Source organism: Tasmannia lanceolata, unplaced genomic scaffold (genome assembly GCF_043159265.1).
Source record: "Tasmannia lanceolata isolate RefF3 unplaced genomic scaffold, GAP_Taslan_0.1 ptg000003l, whole genome shotgun sequence".
Classification (NCBI taxonomy): domain Eukaryota; kingdom Viridiplantae; phylum Streptophyta; class Magnoliopsida; order Canellales; family Winteraceae; genus Tasmannia; species Tasmannia lanceolata.
In genome coordinates this window covers 12,700,578-12,716,243 of record NW_027518680.1, presented here as the reverse complement: position 1 = coordinate 12,716,243, position 15,666 = coordinate 12,700,578, and the positions used below count along the sequence as shown (strand labels likewise).

Genomic DNA, 15,666 nt, shown 5'->3' with positions numbered 1-15,666 from the left:
CACTGATTCATGCAAGGCGTCGAAGGGGTCTGGCCGAAAGGTTTGAATCCTAGTTGTTTTAAGAGTATGAGTCAGTGTTGAGAGGGAGAAGTGTGAACTATCACCACCAAATTTACTTATTAGATAGAGTTTTTCTTATTTAGGACTTCTTTTAGGTAAGTTAGAGGAGTTTGTAGTTAGCATGATAAGTACGATTAATTTTATCTATATCTTCGTCGTTGTTACCAAGTCAAACAATCTACTTGATGTATTTATATTAGTGGATCGTGCGAAATAAAAGTAGAGTGCATTCACGTTTCAACAGTATCTCCATTCTCACGATGTAATAACCCAAAATACCCCTAAGCAAATTTTTGCCCCCTCTCTTATTAGAGGGCATTTTCGTCCTTGTAGTGTAAGTTGAGATTAGGGATTCTTGTTGGGGGTATAAATAACACTTTTGGGATTTGTGCAGGGATTAACCCTCACCCAAACGTGCGCAGCCCCCAAGAGAGTCATTTTCGTGGGGAAGAAGAAGAAAGCCAAGATCAGAGATCGCGAATCGCGATCAGAGGTAAGATCCATATTCCTAGATGATTTTTGGTCCCTAAAGAACTCTAAAAAGATCAAGTGTTGTGTGTAGGAGAGTTTTGTTTCAAAATATTTTCATCGTTGAGAGTATTCTTTGATCGATCTTGAGTTCCTTGGGTTTATCTAGTGTCTGAATCCTCAACAGACCCACACCATCTTACTTAAATCAATAAAATAAGAAAACTAAGTGATTACAGAATCAATTTTTTACTCCAATCATTATCACTCGAGTATCCGGTGACTGGATTGGGTACGATGGAATCCTCATGTCACAAGGAGTACAACGGATCCAACTTCGCATAAATCAGAGGTCAAACGAATGAGATATGATCATTCAAAGTTGTGGACATACACTAGCCCTGTCGATAGGTATTTGAATAAGAACCAGTAACTAGTTCTGACATAGTGGACAGTCGATGTAAAATAACATATCATTAGAACCGCGATATAACACGATATATTATATTATTACTATATGACTAGGCCCATGACCAGATATGTACAAGAACTTTGTACCCCTGACCATGTGAATTAGAACTTTGCACTTGTGACCATTAGTATAAGAACTTTGAACTTTGTTTCCCTTTGTATAAGAACTTCGACCCACTTTAAATCTTTTGTATGTTAGTTCCCCATTGGACATAGAATCATTAGAACTGTGGTTTACGTTATACTCTCTTGATTCCCTACGCCATGCTATTCTCAACTGAATTGATTATTATCATGTATTTGAGCTTTGGCTGACTGTGGATTAACATTTTTAAGATACCGATCCTCGCGGCGTTGACGAAGGAGCTGAGGCATAGTTTCATCCACGATCACTTCTTAGTTAGTTTCTCTTTTATTTGCTAGTGAGTACTTTTGGATGGATGTAATAAACAATGTTTGGTCATTTTGTTTATGGGTAGATGGGAGTGTGAGAGTTTGATTCACTGGTTTATGTAAGACTTTGCTATTGCTTTAGTATTTATTTGCCATGGATGGTTTTGAAAGTGCTTTCCTGGCCTTGTATACTTGCAGAGATTTTCTTTGTAGGTGTACAGCGTTGCCATGTTGTAGACACCCCATTTTTTTCAAGATCGGACTAATAATAGTTTGGCGCGATGATGATTCCAATGATGAATCCATGTTAGGAGATTTATGCTTACCCTTGTGGTATAGTATCTTGAATCCATGTTAGGAGATTTATGTTTACCCTTGTAGTATAGTATCTGCAGCATGAGAACTGGAGAGTGTAGATGCTTGGATTTCAGAATTTTCAGAAAATTAAATAAAAATTTCTTAAGTTCTGAAAATTCGTATGAATTTCTAACTAATTTTCGTATAAAAATATATGTACGAAAATTTAAAATTCGTACGAATGTTCAGTACTCTCGGAAAAAATTTTATTGTGAAATTTTGTACGAAATTATTGTTTATTTTGTACGAAATTACAGAAGAGCAAATAGTTTCGTACGAAATTTCAGAATGATGATCCAATCCATGAAATCTTTAAATTGTTTTGCATGATCTGACTCTTAAGACTAGGATTTCTTGGGCGGGAGTGGTGCTTAACACTAGGGGTGTAAATGGATATTCGAAAATTCGATTACCGTCCGCATCCGAATCCGTTTAAAGCGAATATTATCCGGATCCGTTTCAAGCGGATATTATCCGAATCCGTTTATGAGATATCCGGCTCTTAGCAGATGCGAATCTGGTAAATGGTATATCCGATCCGTTTAACATCCGAATCCGAGAAGTAAATCCTTTTTATTTATTATTAATAATATCATTAATATTTATTTTTAGTAATGACACACTATCTTTTGTTTCTAGAAAAGTGAATTTTCTTTTTAGAAAAAAACAAAAGCAAAAAGTGTTTTGGGTAGGAAATGAAGTAATCTCTCATTTTAAGGACATTCTTGGAGTTTGACATGCCTTCTTTATGAAGAAACAAATGTGGGTTATAGGATGAAAGAGACAAATGTATGATGGTGATTGAAAGACTATGTCATAGTTTCTAAAGAATTCTAGAGCAAAAATGCCATAGTCATTGATGGTAAATGGATGGCTCAGGTCAATTTTTCAACTTCGGGTTATATAAAAACCCAAAATGTAATTAAAAGAGGGGACATCTAAGGTTTGCAAGGAGAAGCAAGAGAGAGGAAAAAAGGAGGAGGCTGAGACACCATCTTTGGCATTCCTTGGTGCCTCCAACCCCACCAAAATCCACCGTCGCGCCTCTCCACCTTCTCACAACCACCTCCATCACTGTCAGTCACCTCCATCTCTAATCCAGTCCCCATCTCCATCCCCATTTCTCTTCATATTCCACAATCAGCACTCCTACTTCCCCTGTTCAAAATAGCCCAAACCCATTCCATCATATACATTAAAAAAAAAAAAAAAAAAACCAAAGACCACTACCAACACCATCATCCATCCCCACCGCCTCTCTCTCTCTCTCTCTCTCTCTCTCTCTCTCTCTCTCTCTCTCTCTGCCTTTGTTTTAAAAGGAAGAAGAGGATCTCATATATTTTAGGGTTTGAGAGTTAATTTTGTGAAGAGAAGGTAGAGGTCAGGTTTTAGGGTTTGGAAAATTTATTCGAGAAGTAAGAAGGAGAAGAAAGATAAAGTGCTGCAATAAAATGTTCGAATTTACCGGATAAACGGATTCGGATAATATCCGAATTCGAACAATATCCGACAGATACGAATTCGGTAATAGATATTAAATATCCGTCAAATTCGAATCCGAATCCGAATTCGGATAGTGTATACTGTAATCGAATTCGGATATAGCCATATCCTATTCGAATTCGATCCGTTTACACCCCTACTTAACACCTTCCACTCGTGTAACCTAATACGACCTAGAATCTTGGTGAAGCTGAAGCCTTATAAAGAGTTAACAAAGGTGTTAGAGTAATTAGGTCAAGCAAGAGGTTGCTTGAAGCATTACACCCAAGGTATCTAATTTGGAATATCAAGTTTGTTGCCTCCAGCCCCTATATATATTAGATACACTAGGGTTTTAATAGGTTAGTGGGCTCTAGCCCAAATAGGCCCACTACACCGGTCCATTATCTTATTGGGCTTATATTAGAACATACATGGGTTATATTATATACCCAACAATCTCCTCCTATGTTCTACATATAACACAATCCAATAGATAGATAGTGTAATGTTCAAAATAAAATATTGAATCATCCACATCACCATATGGTCTATATCATAAAAGATCTGTAATCCAACTGAAAACACGAATCCTTTTATGAAAAACCAAGAGTTTTAGATATATATAACAAGCTAAACTCAACTAAAAGGTAGTTTCACATATAAGTGAACCCCACTGATCTTAGATGAATTCATTCATGGGGTATGATTCTCATCGAGATCCAAAATAAAGTTCCACAAAAAAGTGAACTCTATACATACTGAAATGAAAGCATAGTCTTTATGACTATAGAAGATTTACTCATCAAGTAAGTCATCTTCATCAAAATCCAAATCAGGACAAGCTCCTCCTTTTTCGCCAATTCCTGTGAATTACCAAATATGGATTTCATGAAAATGAATCCAATCATTTGTGTAAAACACTAAAGTATCTAGTTCTACCTGAAGAAGAACTTAGTACAAATCAAAAATGGCTGAAAAAGTATCAGTATCACTCTCACCATAAGCATCATTGTCAAGTTTCAATAAAGAACAAGACCTAAATAGCTTCTTTTGCAAAGAATCATTCCTAATTGTCAAATTTCAATAAAGAACAAGACCAAATAGTTTCTTTTGCAAATAACCATTTCATGTTTCTTTTTGGAATGTTACAGTCATCTTATCCATATTTAAGTTAAGTTGTATCATCAAGTTTGGAATGTACAACCTTTCCAAAAAATGACATGACATCAAATGTGGAATGACACACAACAACTGTAAACATCATCGAAATATATCAAGTGCCTATCTTGGCCAAAAGGGAGATTCGAAGATTCAAAATAACATGGATGTAGGTTGCTTGAAGCATTACACCCAAGGTATCTAATTTGGAATACCAAGTTTGTTGCCTCCAATCCCTATATATATTAGATACACTAGGGTTTTAATAGGTTAGTAGGCTCTAGCCCAAATAGGCCTTACACCGGTCCATTATCTTATTGGGCTTATATTAGAACATACATGGGTTATATTATATACCCAACAAAAGGTACCTAGGCCCAATCCTATGTGGCGACTCTACAATCTTCATCAGATTAAATTCTGATGAAGATCTTGATTTGATTTTCAAACTAAAAAGATTTCAAATCATATCAAAACCAACGACAAGAGAGATCTAAGAACCAAATCTGTAGGAGGACTACCCGAGAACGCTACACATGTCCTCTGGCGTGAGTGTATGGTCTGGAGCGTGACACACGGTTTCAAAAGTGTGCTTTTACATTTTGCAATTTATTTTGTGTCTCAAGTTTTGCAAAGCAGGTTCTTCACTTTCCTCCCATAAAATTCCAATATTCTCTCTTGTTCTTCCAAGATTACCAAAGAGGTTCACACCTTTTATACGTATGGAGAATCATTTTATCCTTTTTTTGCTTGCTTAATTAGGAGATTGAATAAACGTTAGCTGAGAAACCCTTGATTGGAATCCTTAGTATCTGACAGTGGAGGTGAAGAATGGTTGACCGGACTATGGTGGGAAAAAAATCCCATGTTTGGTTGACCGGTAAAATAAAAATCCCATGTTTGGTTGACCGGACTATGGTGGGGAAAAAATCCTGGTAAAATAAAAATCCCACTTTGTTTGGTTGCTTGAACTGTTGGGAAGAAAAAAGTTCTTCTTTTGGTTATTTTGGTTCCTCGGATTTCATACAGGATTATTTTGGTTCCTCGGATTTCATACAGGATTATTTTGGTTCCTCGGATTTCGTGCGGGATTATTTTGGATCCTTGGATTTTTTTTTCCAGCTTTGGGTTTCGTGCGGGGTTATTTTAGTTCGTGGGATTTTTTTTGGGCCCACTATTTAACCAGCAACCAAACATGGGTTTCCTGCAGAAATTCCACAAAAGTCCCAAGAACCAAAAAAATTCTTGCATCCAAATGGAGCAGGTTTTATGTAGCTCTGCAAGCCTAATCTCAACGTATTGGTACCCATTGTCATTGTGTCGGCATTTTCCAATCAACAGAGACTAGAATATGGATGTCATAATTTATTAACGGTATCTATTCTAGAGTTTTTATATGGTGTAAGGCCTTACAACAATAAGGCCATTGTATGCAGGGGTGGCGACGGGGCGGGGCCCGCCGGATGTTGCATTCTCTGGCCCCAGCCCCAGCCCCAGCCCCGCCTCAAGGGAAATTCCCCATCCCCGCTTCAAGATCCGAAACTAACAACACGCAAGGCCCTGTTCGTTTTGGATTTTGAGAACAGATTAAAATTTGACTCCCATAATCAGTTTTGGACTCACAATCAGTTCTCAACTCAACTAAGCCTTTGTTCCAAACTAGTTGGGGTCGGCACTCACAATCAGTTCTAAAATAACAAAAAAACAAATAGGGCCTAAACATAAATTTGAGTCCAATAATCAGTTTTTGACTCACACTAGGTTCTCAAAATCCAAAACAAACAGGGTCAAGGATCAGGAAGTGATGGTGGCTTGGGAAACAGTTTATTTGACTAAGGCATTGAGCTCACGAGAGAGAGAGAGAGAGAGAGAGAGAGAGACGATTGACCACTCATCCAGTATGTTAGAAGCCTCACATGATCTATGATTCTACAGTTTGCCTTTTCAACGATAGGGACAACTCTATGCATTACTAGTCCTTGTCTTCTCTCTCTAACCTCACGGATTTGCCCCTCACTCTTTCTAACATTTTCCCATTCATTCACAACAATGAACTAGTATTAATTGGGCATCTTATTTCCAATGGCCATTTACAACTTTAAGTAAGAGAGAGTGTAAAAAGCAAAAATTACCCTGACCCTTTTGAGAACCTAGGGTTCTTTCATTAACTTTGAGAAAATTCTTGTAAATTGTGTATGGTGATCGTGTCTATATATTTTGTGGCCTCTCATCAGTCTAACCTGTTGCCATTGATTAATTTGGTTTTTGTAATCTGACTTGATGGAATCTTCTTTTTAGGTGGGACCTACACACTTGGAAACATCTAAAGAAGACCCATTAGATCAACGGTCATTATCAAAAAACACATACGGCACTTGTATGCATCATGATCATTTATACTATATAAGGACACAACTGGCAATTTTGAAGAATGTAAGGACATTTCCACCATTCTAGTCCCCAATATCTCTAGACCCTCTTTTAACATATTAGGAGTACGTGAGGTTTCACTGATTTGCACTTTTGAGAAAACGACAACATGGAAACTTTGTCATTTACTTCAAAAAACACAAGGGTACATCCGTCATCGAAATGAAACAAAATTTGTGACATAAATAAATCGACCTTAGCAGTCATGGAGCAGCCACAAAACCTATCCCTCTCTCTCCAAACACAACAAAAATCCTTCTTCACTTCTCCTTTACTTCATTCCTTCCATCTTCCATCCTCTCTTACCTTCACTACACAAACTTCATAAGGGCTAACTTACCCTAGTCATCTCTCTCTCTCTCTCTCTCAACACAACACAACACAACACGACCTTATTTTCTTCTTCTTCCCTCCACTCCTATCATCTTCCATCCTCTCTCACCTTTACTCTACAATCTTCATAAGTGCTAACTTGCCCTAGGCCTCTCTCTCTCTCTCACACACACACACATAATACAATACCTTATTTACTTCTCCTTTCCTTCATTCTTTTCGTCATCATCTCTCACCTTCACTACACAAACTTCATAAGGGCTAACTTTCCCTAGGCATATAAATGGAACCACCCCAGGCTCCCCCACAGGGTCTCACCAGAGAAGAATTCACTAGACTCGAACCGATCATTCATCAGTACCACAATTTCGAGCAATCGCCCAATACATGCACATCATTGATAGCCCAAAAGGTCGATGCTCCGCTTCGGGCGGTGTGGCCCCTCATTAGGAGCTTTGAGAATCCTCAAAGATACAAGCACTTCATCAAAAGTTGTTCTATGAGAGGAGATGGAGGTGTGGGAAGCATAAGGGACGTGTCTGTAATTTCGGGTCTTCCGGCGTCCACGAGCACAGAAAGACTGGAGATTTTAGATGATGAGAAGCATATATTGAGTTTTAGTGTTGTGGGTGGTGAACATAGGCTAAGGAACTATAGGTCTGTGACATCAGTTAATGAGTTTAGCAAGGATGGGAAGGTCTATACAATTGTTTTAGAGTCATATGTAGTTGAAATACCTGAAGGGAATACAGGAGAAGATACCAAGATGTTTGTGGATACGGTTGTGAAATTGAACCTGCAAAAGCTGGGTGTTGTAGCAATGGCTTCTTTACAAGGGCATGATGTCTGCACAACTTGATTTTGATCATGGTGATGACGATAATGGCGATGGTGGTTATGGGTTCTCTTTACTTTTTTGTTTAATTTTAGTCTAGTGCTTGATATGAATAAATAAACTAATGGAATTCTGCAAGTTGGGATGGTTTTTTATTTTGTTTTGGTGGGTGGACTTTGATGTATTCTTACTGAAAATTATCACAATGACAGTTTGTAATCTCTCTCTCTCTCTCTCTCTCTCTCTCTCTCTCTCTCTCTCTCTCTCTCTCTTATATTTCGGCTTTCTCCACTTTCCACTGATCTATATCTCCTGTTGTAACAGAATGCTCAAGCCAAATTCATTTGGGTTTTGGTTTTTCTTGAATCCCATTTTAGTTTTTTTTTTTTTTCAATTTTTCAAAATTTTCTACTCTCTCCAACGTGGTTTGTCTATGCAGGCATTAGTATTTTTAGCTTTTCTTTTTCTTCCTTCTTTGAACCATTAAATTTCATGTAAAATGATGGAAATCAAGAACATGTGCTCATATTTATTATTCTTTTCTCTTTTTCCATCTGGTGCTTGCCCTGAATATCAATGCTTATAATTTCTTGTACCGTGTACTCTTTCATTACCAATGCTTTTTCTTTTTTCACGAGGGGAGTTTCATACCATTTTCTGATATTCTTGTTTCCCAATGTCCTTGCTTAGACATGTAAGTAAGTGGACAGATCAGAACCATATGAAGCTTGAATTTCCTTAAAAGTGTTAGAAGTAGGCAAGTCATTTACGGTACCACATCCCTTTACGTCTTTAATATCAACCCTAGTTTCAAGGGCAACAACTGGATAGACTTAAGCCCACATGTGACAAGTCACAACCATGGGAGACATGTGAAAAGAGGCTGCATTTCGGTTTTCCATTAAATGATACAACCACCATCCCATACCCTCATTTTGTAGAAGATCTTAAGGAAGCCTCATGATCCCAACATCCCATGCATATGCACCGCCATTTTTCAAACCCTTTGTTAGTATTTTTACTATAAAAATGATTTTTTCAAACTCTCCTTTATTTATTACTTTTCCACTCTAGGTAGAAGAGGGATTTGCTTGGGACCATCACAGAAGTCATTTTGCACCTGGGTCAGATGAGTTAAATGGATGAGACAAGATTTGAGCATGTGTGGCTGCTCTCTCATGCAACAGCCCAAGTGCGAAATGCTTTCTGTGATGGTACCTAGCAAATCCTTTTAGAAATTTTTCTTTTTTCTTTTTCCCTCTAAAAGAATAGTCCCGTAATAGAAAGTTGAAAAGATGTTTGTGATTAGATGAGGAAAGAGTGGCTACATGAATGGTCAAGTTCAATAGGCCTCCTTATATACGCTTGGTTCCGTTGGATTGCATGTGGATTGCCCTTGCAGCAACCATTTTATTTCTCACTTATGTCTCTATTTTACAAATTGTTAGATTCCATAGCCATTAAACCTCAAACAGTTGCGATTAAAAGGGGTGTGTTTTCGTAATGGAAATGGCTTTCGGCATAAGCACAAATTTACGTTAAGTAAAGAGAGTGACCTAGTACGTGCCTCGATCATCTCACCTTGGTGAAACTTATTTTTTCCCATTTGCTAAAATTAAGTTACGACCATATATGCCCACATTTCTTTTTATTTACTGGTGTCCGTAATTCGTAAAAACATTTGTGATCATGAGAGTGAGATATTACTCCAACGAGTAAATGGTTGACAAGCTTAATCTAACTACTATATATGAAGGCAAAATGATGGGTTAATGTGTTCCACCCTTTGCCGTTATTTCCACGTGTGTCCTACTGCCATAATTCCAATTGTATCCCACATGTAAGGGCATTTGTGTCATTTGCCGTTATTTCCGCTTGTGTCCCACTTTTGATCCACACGTCAGCATTATTCTTTTACCATTAAGCATTTTGCTGATATCTAACATCTGCCTCTATGAGAAATTATTTGAGGATAAAATCGTAATTTACATACGAAAAGAACCGACACAGGTAGTCTATGACAATTACGGCAAAAAACTACCAAGAAGAGGCAAAGACATATGACAATGACGAAAGAACTAATTTATATTACTCATGCAGGACGCTTGCAAAATATTGACAGATTCCGAGCACCTGAAGAGGAACAACAATTATGGAAACCCCTATCGATTGGAGGGCTAGGATCAACCTATGGAAATGGTTTTACGGGCACAACCGATTGATGTTGTGTTCCATCACATGGACGGTTTAGATCAACCTATAACCCTCTATAGATCGGAGGGTTCGAATCAACCTATGAAAATTATTTTTGGGGCACATCCTATGTAGGAAGTGGCCCATTCAAAAGAAATTTCTTTTCTTTTTATCTAGGATTTGCACGTCAGCATTACTCTTTTACCATTAACCCCTTTGCTAATATCTAACATCTATCTCTATGAGAAATTATTTCAAGGTAAACTCATAATCTACATACGAAAAGTACCGACACAGGGTACAGGTCATACCGTACATTTCAATAGAGTGGGGAGTGCGATCATCAAAATACAATGAGTAGTGCCATTATAAAATATGGTAGTGAGGACATTAGCAGTATATATAATTTCAAACCGTCGTTGTTACTTGGATGTTCCCACGCAGGTCGGGTTCCACCCGAATTTGGGTTGGGTCGGGTAAAGCTTTTTCTCAAATCGGGTTGGGTTGGGTTGGGAAAAATCAACCCCAATTGGAAATCGGGTTGGGTCTGGTTGGGCTGTTGGGCAACCCGACCCCGACCCGAAACCCGAATTTGGGTTCCATCTGAAGAAGTTTTGTACATTTCTGTTTTTCTTTTTCAACATTGAAATAGCCTCCACAGTCCACAATGGACGGCTTGGATAATCCTATGGTGCGGGCCATACCGTACTTGAATAAAGTGAGGAGTGTGATCATCAAAATATAGTAGTGCGTGTAATATTTCCCTTTTTTTAATTATTAGTCCCTGCTTGGTTTGGATTTGGAGAACCGATTGTGAGTTAAAAACTGATTATTGGTGACTCACTATTGGTTGTCAAAATTCAAAACAACCCAGCTTGAGTTGAGGTGGTCAACAATTGGTACCATATCAAATCGGGTCACCCCGACCCAACCCAACCCGAATTGGGTCGGGTTGACACCCAAGTTGCACCCCTAACGATGACGAAAAAACTACTTTTCCTTATTCACTATGAGCGGATCAAATTACAGAAATGTTGATATTACAAATGCATGACACATGTAAAAGTATTGACGAATTCTGGGCACTTTGAGAGGAACAACAATCATGGAAACCTCTATAGATTGGAGGGCTAGGATCAGCCTATGGAAATTATTTTACTGGCACAACCTATTGATGTTGTGTTCCATCACATGGACGGTTTAGATCAACCTATGATATGGTCAGTACAATTTTAAATGGATAGCACGTGGAACGCACGTGCATTTTTACTAGTTTGTTTTAAAGGCCAAAACTAACCATGTAATCTCTGGCATGGTATAGGGAAGATGACGACTTTGATGGACCCATTTGTTTGGTTGAATGATCCAAGTCGTCCATATGGCATGCCATATTGTAGATAGGTCATGGTAAGAAAAATCAATGTGATCGCCGGCCATTAAATACATAACTAGAAGTGAAAAGTTAATGGACGGTTCAGATCATTTTATTGGCCCCGCAATAGATGGGCCAATTAAATAGGGTTAAGCAGTAAGTATTAAAACTTTAAGATTGTCCCGTATCTAACCCACCTTCACGTTGAAGTCCCCCATAAATCAACGGTTAGGATAGTCCATTTTTAAGACTCTTCAGATCAATCTACGATTCTGACCCCACTGAGAGTTTATTCAGTGAATCAGTGGGGTCCATCATTTGAGCAAGAGAAGAAAAGGAAGATTTTATTTTCACCCCCTTATAGGATTATACGCCCACTTCTCTAAATTAAACCCTTCTCCAAGGAGAGATGAACTCTTTCATGGCATTCAAACGATCAGGAAATTCTATTCTCCCTGCTCTTTGCAAGGTACATTACTCAAATCCCTCTCGTTCCTTCTTCAAATCACACAAAACCCTTAAATTTGTACATCTCTCAGCTCCTCAAAATCTCCTCATAAAATGGCTTAGCACCTCTGTCATCCCAAACAACTATCAGAGGCCCCATCTCTCTAACCCTAGGGTTTTTTTCCAACGCGGAAATCAAAATCAATGGAATTCCCAAAACCCTAATCAAAGGCCTATACCCAATAATCAAATTGGAGGCATTGCCCTACGCGGCAATCAAAACCAATTGAATTCTCAAGATCAGAACCAGAAACCCCAAGTCGAGAATCAAACCCTTTATGTTCTCGCCCCTGGAGAAGATCTAACAAGTTTGTGTAGAGAGGGGAAGATCAAAGAAGCCATAGATGTATTGGGTCAGGGTTTCCGTGCTGATTCTCACGCGTTCTTGGCACTCTTGAATGCTTGTACTGAATTTAATCCTTTGGAAGAAGGGAAAAAGATTCACGATTTTGTAGTGCGGTCTCCGTTTAGGGTTGATATTGAGATTAATAATAAAATGATTGAGATGTATGCGAAATGTGGGAGTATGAATGATGCACGCTATGTGTTTGATAGAATGCCTGAATGGAATTTGGATTCTTGGAATTTGATGATAAGTGGGTTTGGGTCGAATGGGCTGGGAGATGATGGGTTGCAATGGTTTGAACAGATGCGTAAGTTAGGGTTGCAACCTAATGGGCAGACTTTTCTTGGGGTTTTATCTGCTTGTGCTAGTGTAGAGGCTGTTGAGGAAGGTTTTATACACTTTGATTCAATGACAAGAGAGTATGGAATTGTACCAGGTCTTGAGCATTATTTGGGAATGATAGATGTGCTTGGGAAGTGTGGGCATGTTGTTGAGTTGGAGGAATTTATTGAGAAACTGCCAATTGAGCCTACATCGGCTATTTGGGAGGCATTGATGATTTTTTCTCGAATTCATGGAGATATTGAGCTTGAAGACCGTGCTGAGGAATTGCTGGTTGCACTGGACCCGTCTAAGGCCGTTACCAAGATCCCAACCCCACCACCGAAAAAACTATTGGGGATCAACATGCTGGAGGGGAAGAACAGGGTGAGCGAATATCGGACTGCCACAAATCCCAACAAGGGTGAGGCATATGAGAAGATGAAGGGCTTGAGTGGGCAGATGAAGGAAGCGGGTTATGTTCCGGACACAAGATATGTACTTCACGATATTGATCAAGAGGCAAAAGAGCAGGCTTTACTCTATCATAGTGAGCGCTTGGCAATTGCTTATGGTTTGATCAGTACTCCAGCAAGGACCCCACTTAGAATAATCAAGAACCTCCGTGTCTGCGGTGATTGCCATAATGCTATCAAGATCATGTCCAGGATTGTTGGACGAGAACTTATTGTTAGGGATAATAAACGGTTTCATCATTTCAAGGATGGGAAATGTTCTTGTGGGGACTACTGGTAATCTCGGTTTCATCATTTCAGAGATGGGGAATGTTCTTGTGGACACTAATGGTTAGGGGTGTAAACGGATTGAATTCGAATCGGATATGGCTATATCCGAATTCGATTACCGTATACACTATCCGAATTCGGATTAGGATTCGAATTTGACGGATATTTAATATCTATTACCGAATTCTTATCTGCCGGATATTGTTCGGATTCGGATATTATCCGTATCCGTTTATCCTGTAAATTCGAACATTTTATTGGAACACTTTTCTTTCTTCTCCTTCTTACTCCTCAAATGAATTTTCCAAATCCTAAAACCAGACCTCTACCTTCTCTTCACAAAATTAACTCTCAAACCCTAAAATATATGAGATCCTCTTCTTCCTTTTAAAACAAAAGCAGAAAGAGAGGCGGTCGGGATGGATGATGGTGTTCGTAGTGGTCTTTGGGTTTTTTCTTTCTTTTTTGTGTGTGTATATGATGGAATGGGTTGGGCTATTTTGAACAGGGGAAGTGGGGGTGTTGATTGTGAAAGATGAAGAGAAATGGGGATAGAGATGGGGATTGGGTTAGAGATGAAGGTGACTGGCGGTGATGGAGGTGGCTGTGAGAAGGTGGAGACGGGCGGCGGTGGATTTTTGTGGGGTTGGAGGCACCAAGAAATGCCGAAGATGGTGTCTCAGCCTCCTCATTTCTCCTCTCTCTTGTTTCTCCTTGCAAACCTTAGAAGTCCCATCTTTTAATTACATTTTGGGTTTTTATATAACCCTAAGTTGGAAAATTGATATGAGCCGTCCATTTACCATCAATGACCTAGATGGCCTTTTTGCTTTAGAATTCTCTAGAAACTATGACATCTTCCTTCAATCATCATCATCCATTTGTCTCTTTCATTCTACAGGCCACATTTGTTGCTTCATAAAGAAGCCATGTCAAACTCCAAGAATGCCCTTAAAATGAGAGATTACTTCATTTCCTACCCAAAACACTTTTTTTTTGTTTTTTTCTAAAAAGAAAATCCACTTTTCTTTTAGAAACAAAAGATAGTGTGTCATTACTAAAAATAAATATTAATGATATTATTAATAATAAATAAAAAGGATTTACTTCTTGGATTCGGATGTTAACCGGATCGGATATACCATTTACCAGATTCGCATCCGCTAAGAGCCGGATATCTCATAAATGGATTCAGATAATATCCGCTTGAAACGGATCCGGATAATATTCGCTATAAAAACGGATTCGGATGCGGACGGTAGTCGAATTTTCGAATATCCATTTACACCCCTACTAATGGTAATCTTGGCACACATTGAAGGTACAGCCACTGATATGGGTATGCAACCAAATTTTATTATTTTCATTTTGATGTATAAATCACAAATAAATGTTTGGTGCATTGGTAATTATATTTTTGGTTCTGCCTGTACTGAAGTTATACTTCTAATAGAAAAAAGTCAATTTACACTTCACTACACAAGTAGTACACATTACATTATCATTAGTTTGCATTGTTGCTAAAATTTAATCTACACTGGGAACCAAAATCATGGTCTTCTGTTTTTGCGTGTTTTTTTATCCAAACTAACTAGCTACTCTATAATTGCATTTTACTTCATGTTTCTTTAATGCAATTCTGCTTAAAATAAATTAACTTGTTACATTTCTTGGTCAATTATTTGCATGGTGGTGACCGTCATTATCTCTGACTAGTTACTGTTTTTATGAAGTAAATTTAGAGTGGTAACAGTTCTTCCATTGTGTTACCTTTCATGAGTGCAGCAACATGCAACCTTTCTTGCTTTTGGCCACCATCTTGCATCTTTGGAACTTCTAAGTGTTATAGGTTCCTGTATAGTGTTATTGTTATTGAATCTATATCGTGGTTTTAAATTTCCACTGAAATCAACACGAAACAATCAAAATGTTTCTGTTTATTTTTTATTTTTTAATGGTAAAATGTTTATGTTTCTGCCCCCCACTTAAACACATACCGAAACCTAAATATATACTAAAACCAAAACCGGAAGTGTATTAGTAGTATATTATTCCCATGTGTGTTACACAAATATAATTATACGAAGAGTGCTGCTAAGGATGCCAGTTGCCTGACCAAGAGTGGAACCAGACAAATCCTTGCATGCCACGTAGCCATGGAGGGTAGTTTTGCCATTTTGTGAAAAGAGCT

General features: G+C 38.3%; 1 protein-coding gene, 1 long non-coding RNA gene and 1 pseudogene across 2 annotated transcripts; all 3 read left to right on the top strand.

Annotated features, from left to right (window-relative positions):
- The first annotated feature begins 453 nt into the window (after positions 1 to 453).
- LOC143861328 (uncharacterized) lies at positions 454 to 1,562 on the top strand. Its single transcript, XR_013239949.1, has 2 exons — positions 454 to 553; positions 1,336 to 1,562. It is a non-coding gene; the product is annotated as an uncharacterized LOC143861328 (long non-coding RNA).
- Positions 1,563 to 6,336: 4,774 nt separating this feature from the next.
- Positions 6,337 to 8,211, top strand: PYL2 (PYR1-like 2). The gene has a single exon (XM_077372262.1). The coding sequence runs from the start codon at positions 7,439 to 7,441 to the stop codon at positions 8,012 to 8,014; it is 576 nt and encodes a 191-aa protein (XP_077228377.1). The 5' UTR covers positions 6,337 to 7,438; the 3' UTR covers positions 8,015 to 8,211.
- A 3,706-nt stretch (positions 8,212 to 11,917) lies between these two features.
- On the top strand, positions 11,918 to 13,755 carry LOC143861319 (pentatricopeptide repeat-containing protein At2g15690, mitochondrial pseudogene; annotated as a pseudogene).
- Positions 13,756 to 15,666: the final 1,911 nt, after the last annotated feature.

Bases quoted from the DNA above. Each gene is read 5' to 3' on its own strand.
- PYL2 (XM_077372262.1), top strand. From the start codon at position 7,439: ATGGAACCACCCCAGGCTCCCCCACAGGGTCTCACCAGAGAAGAATTC.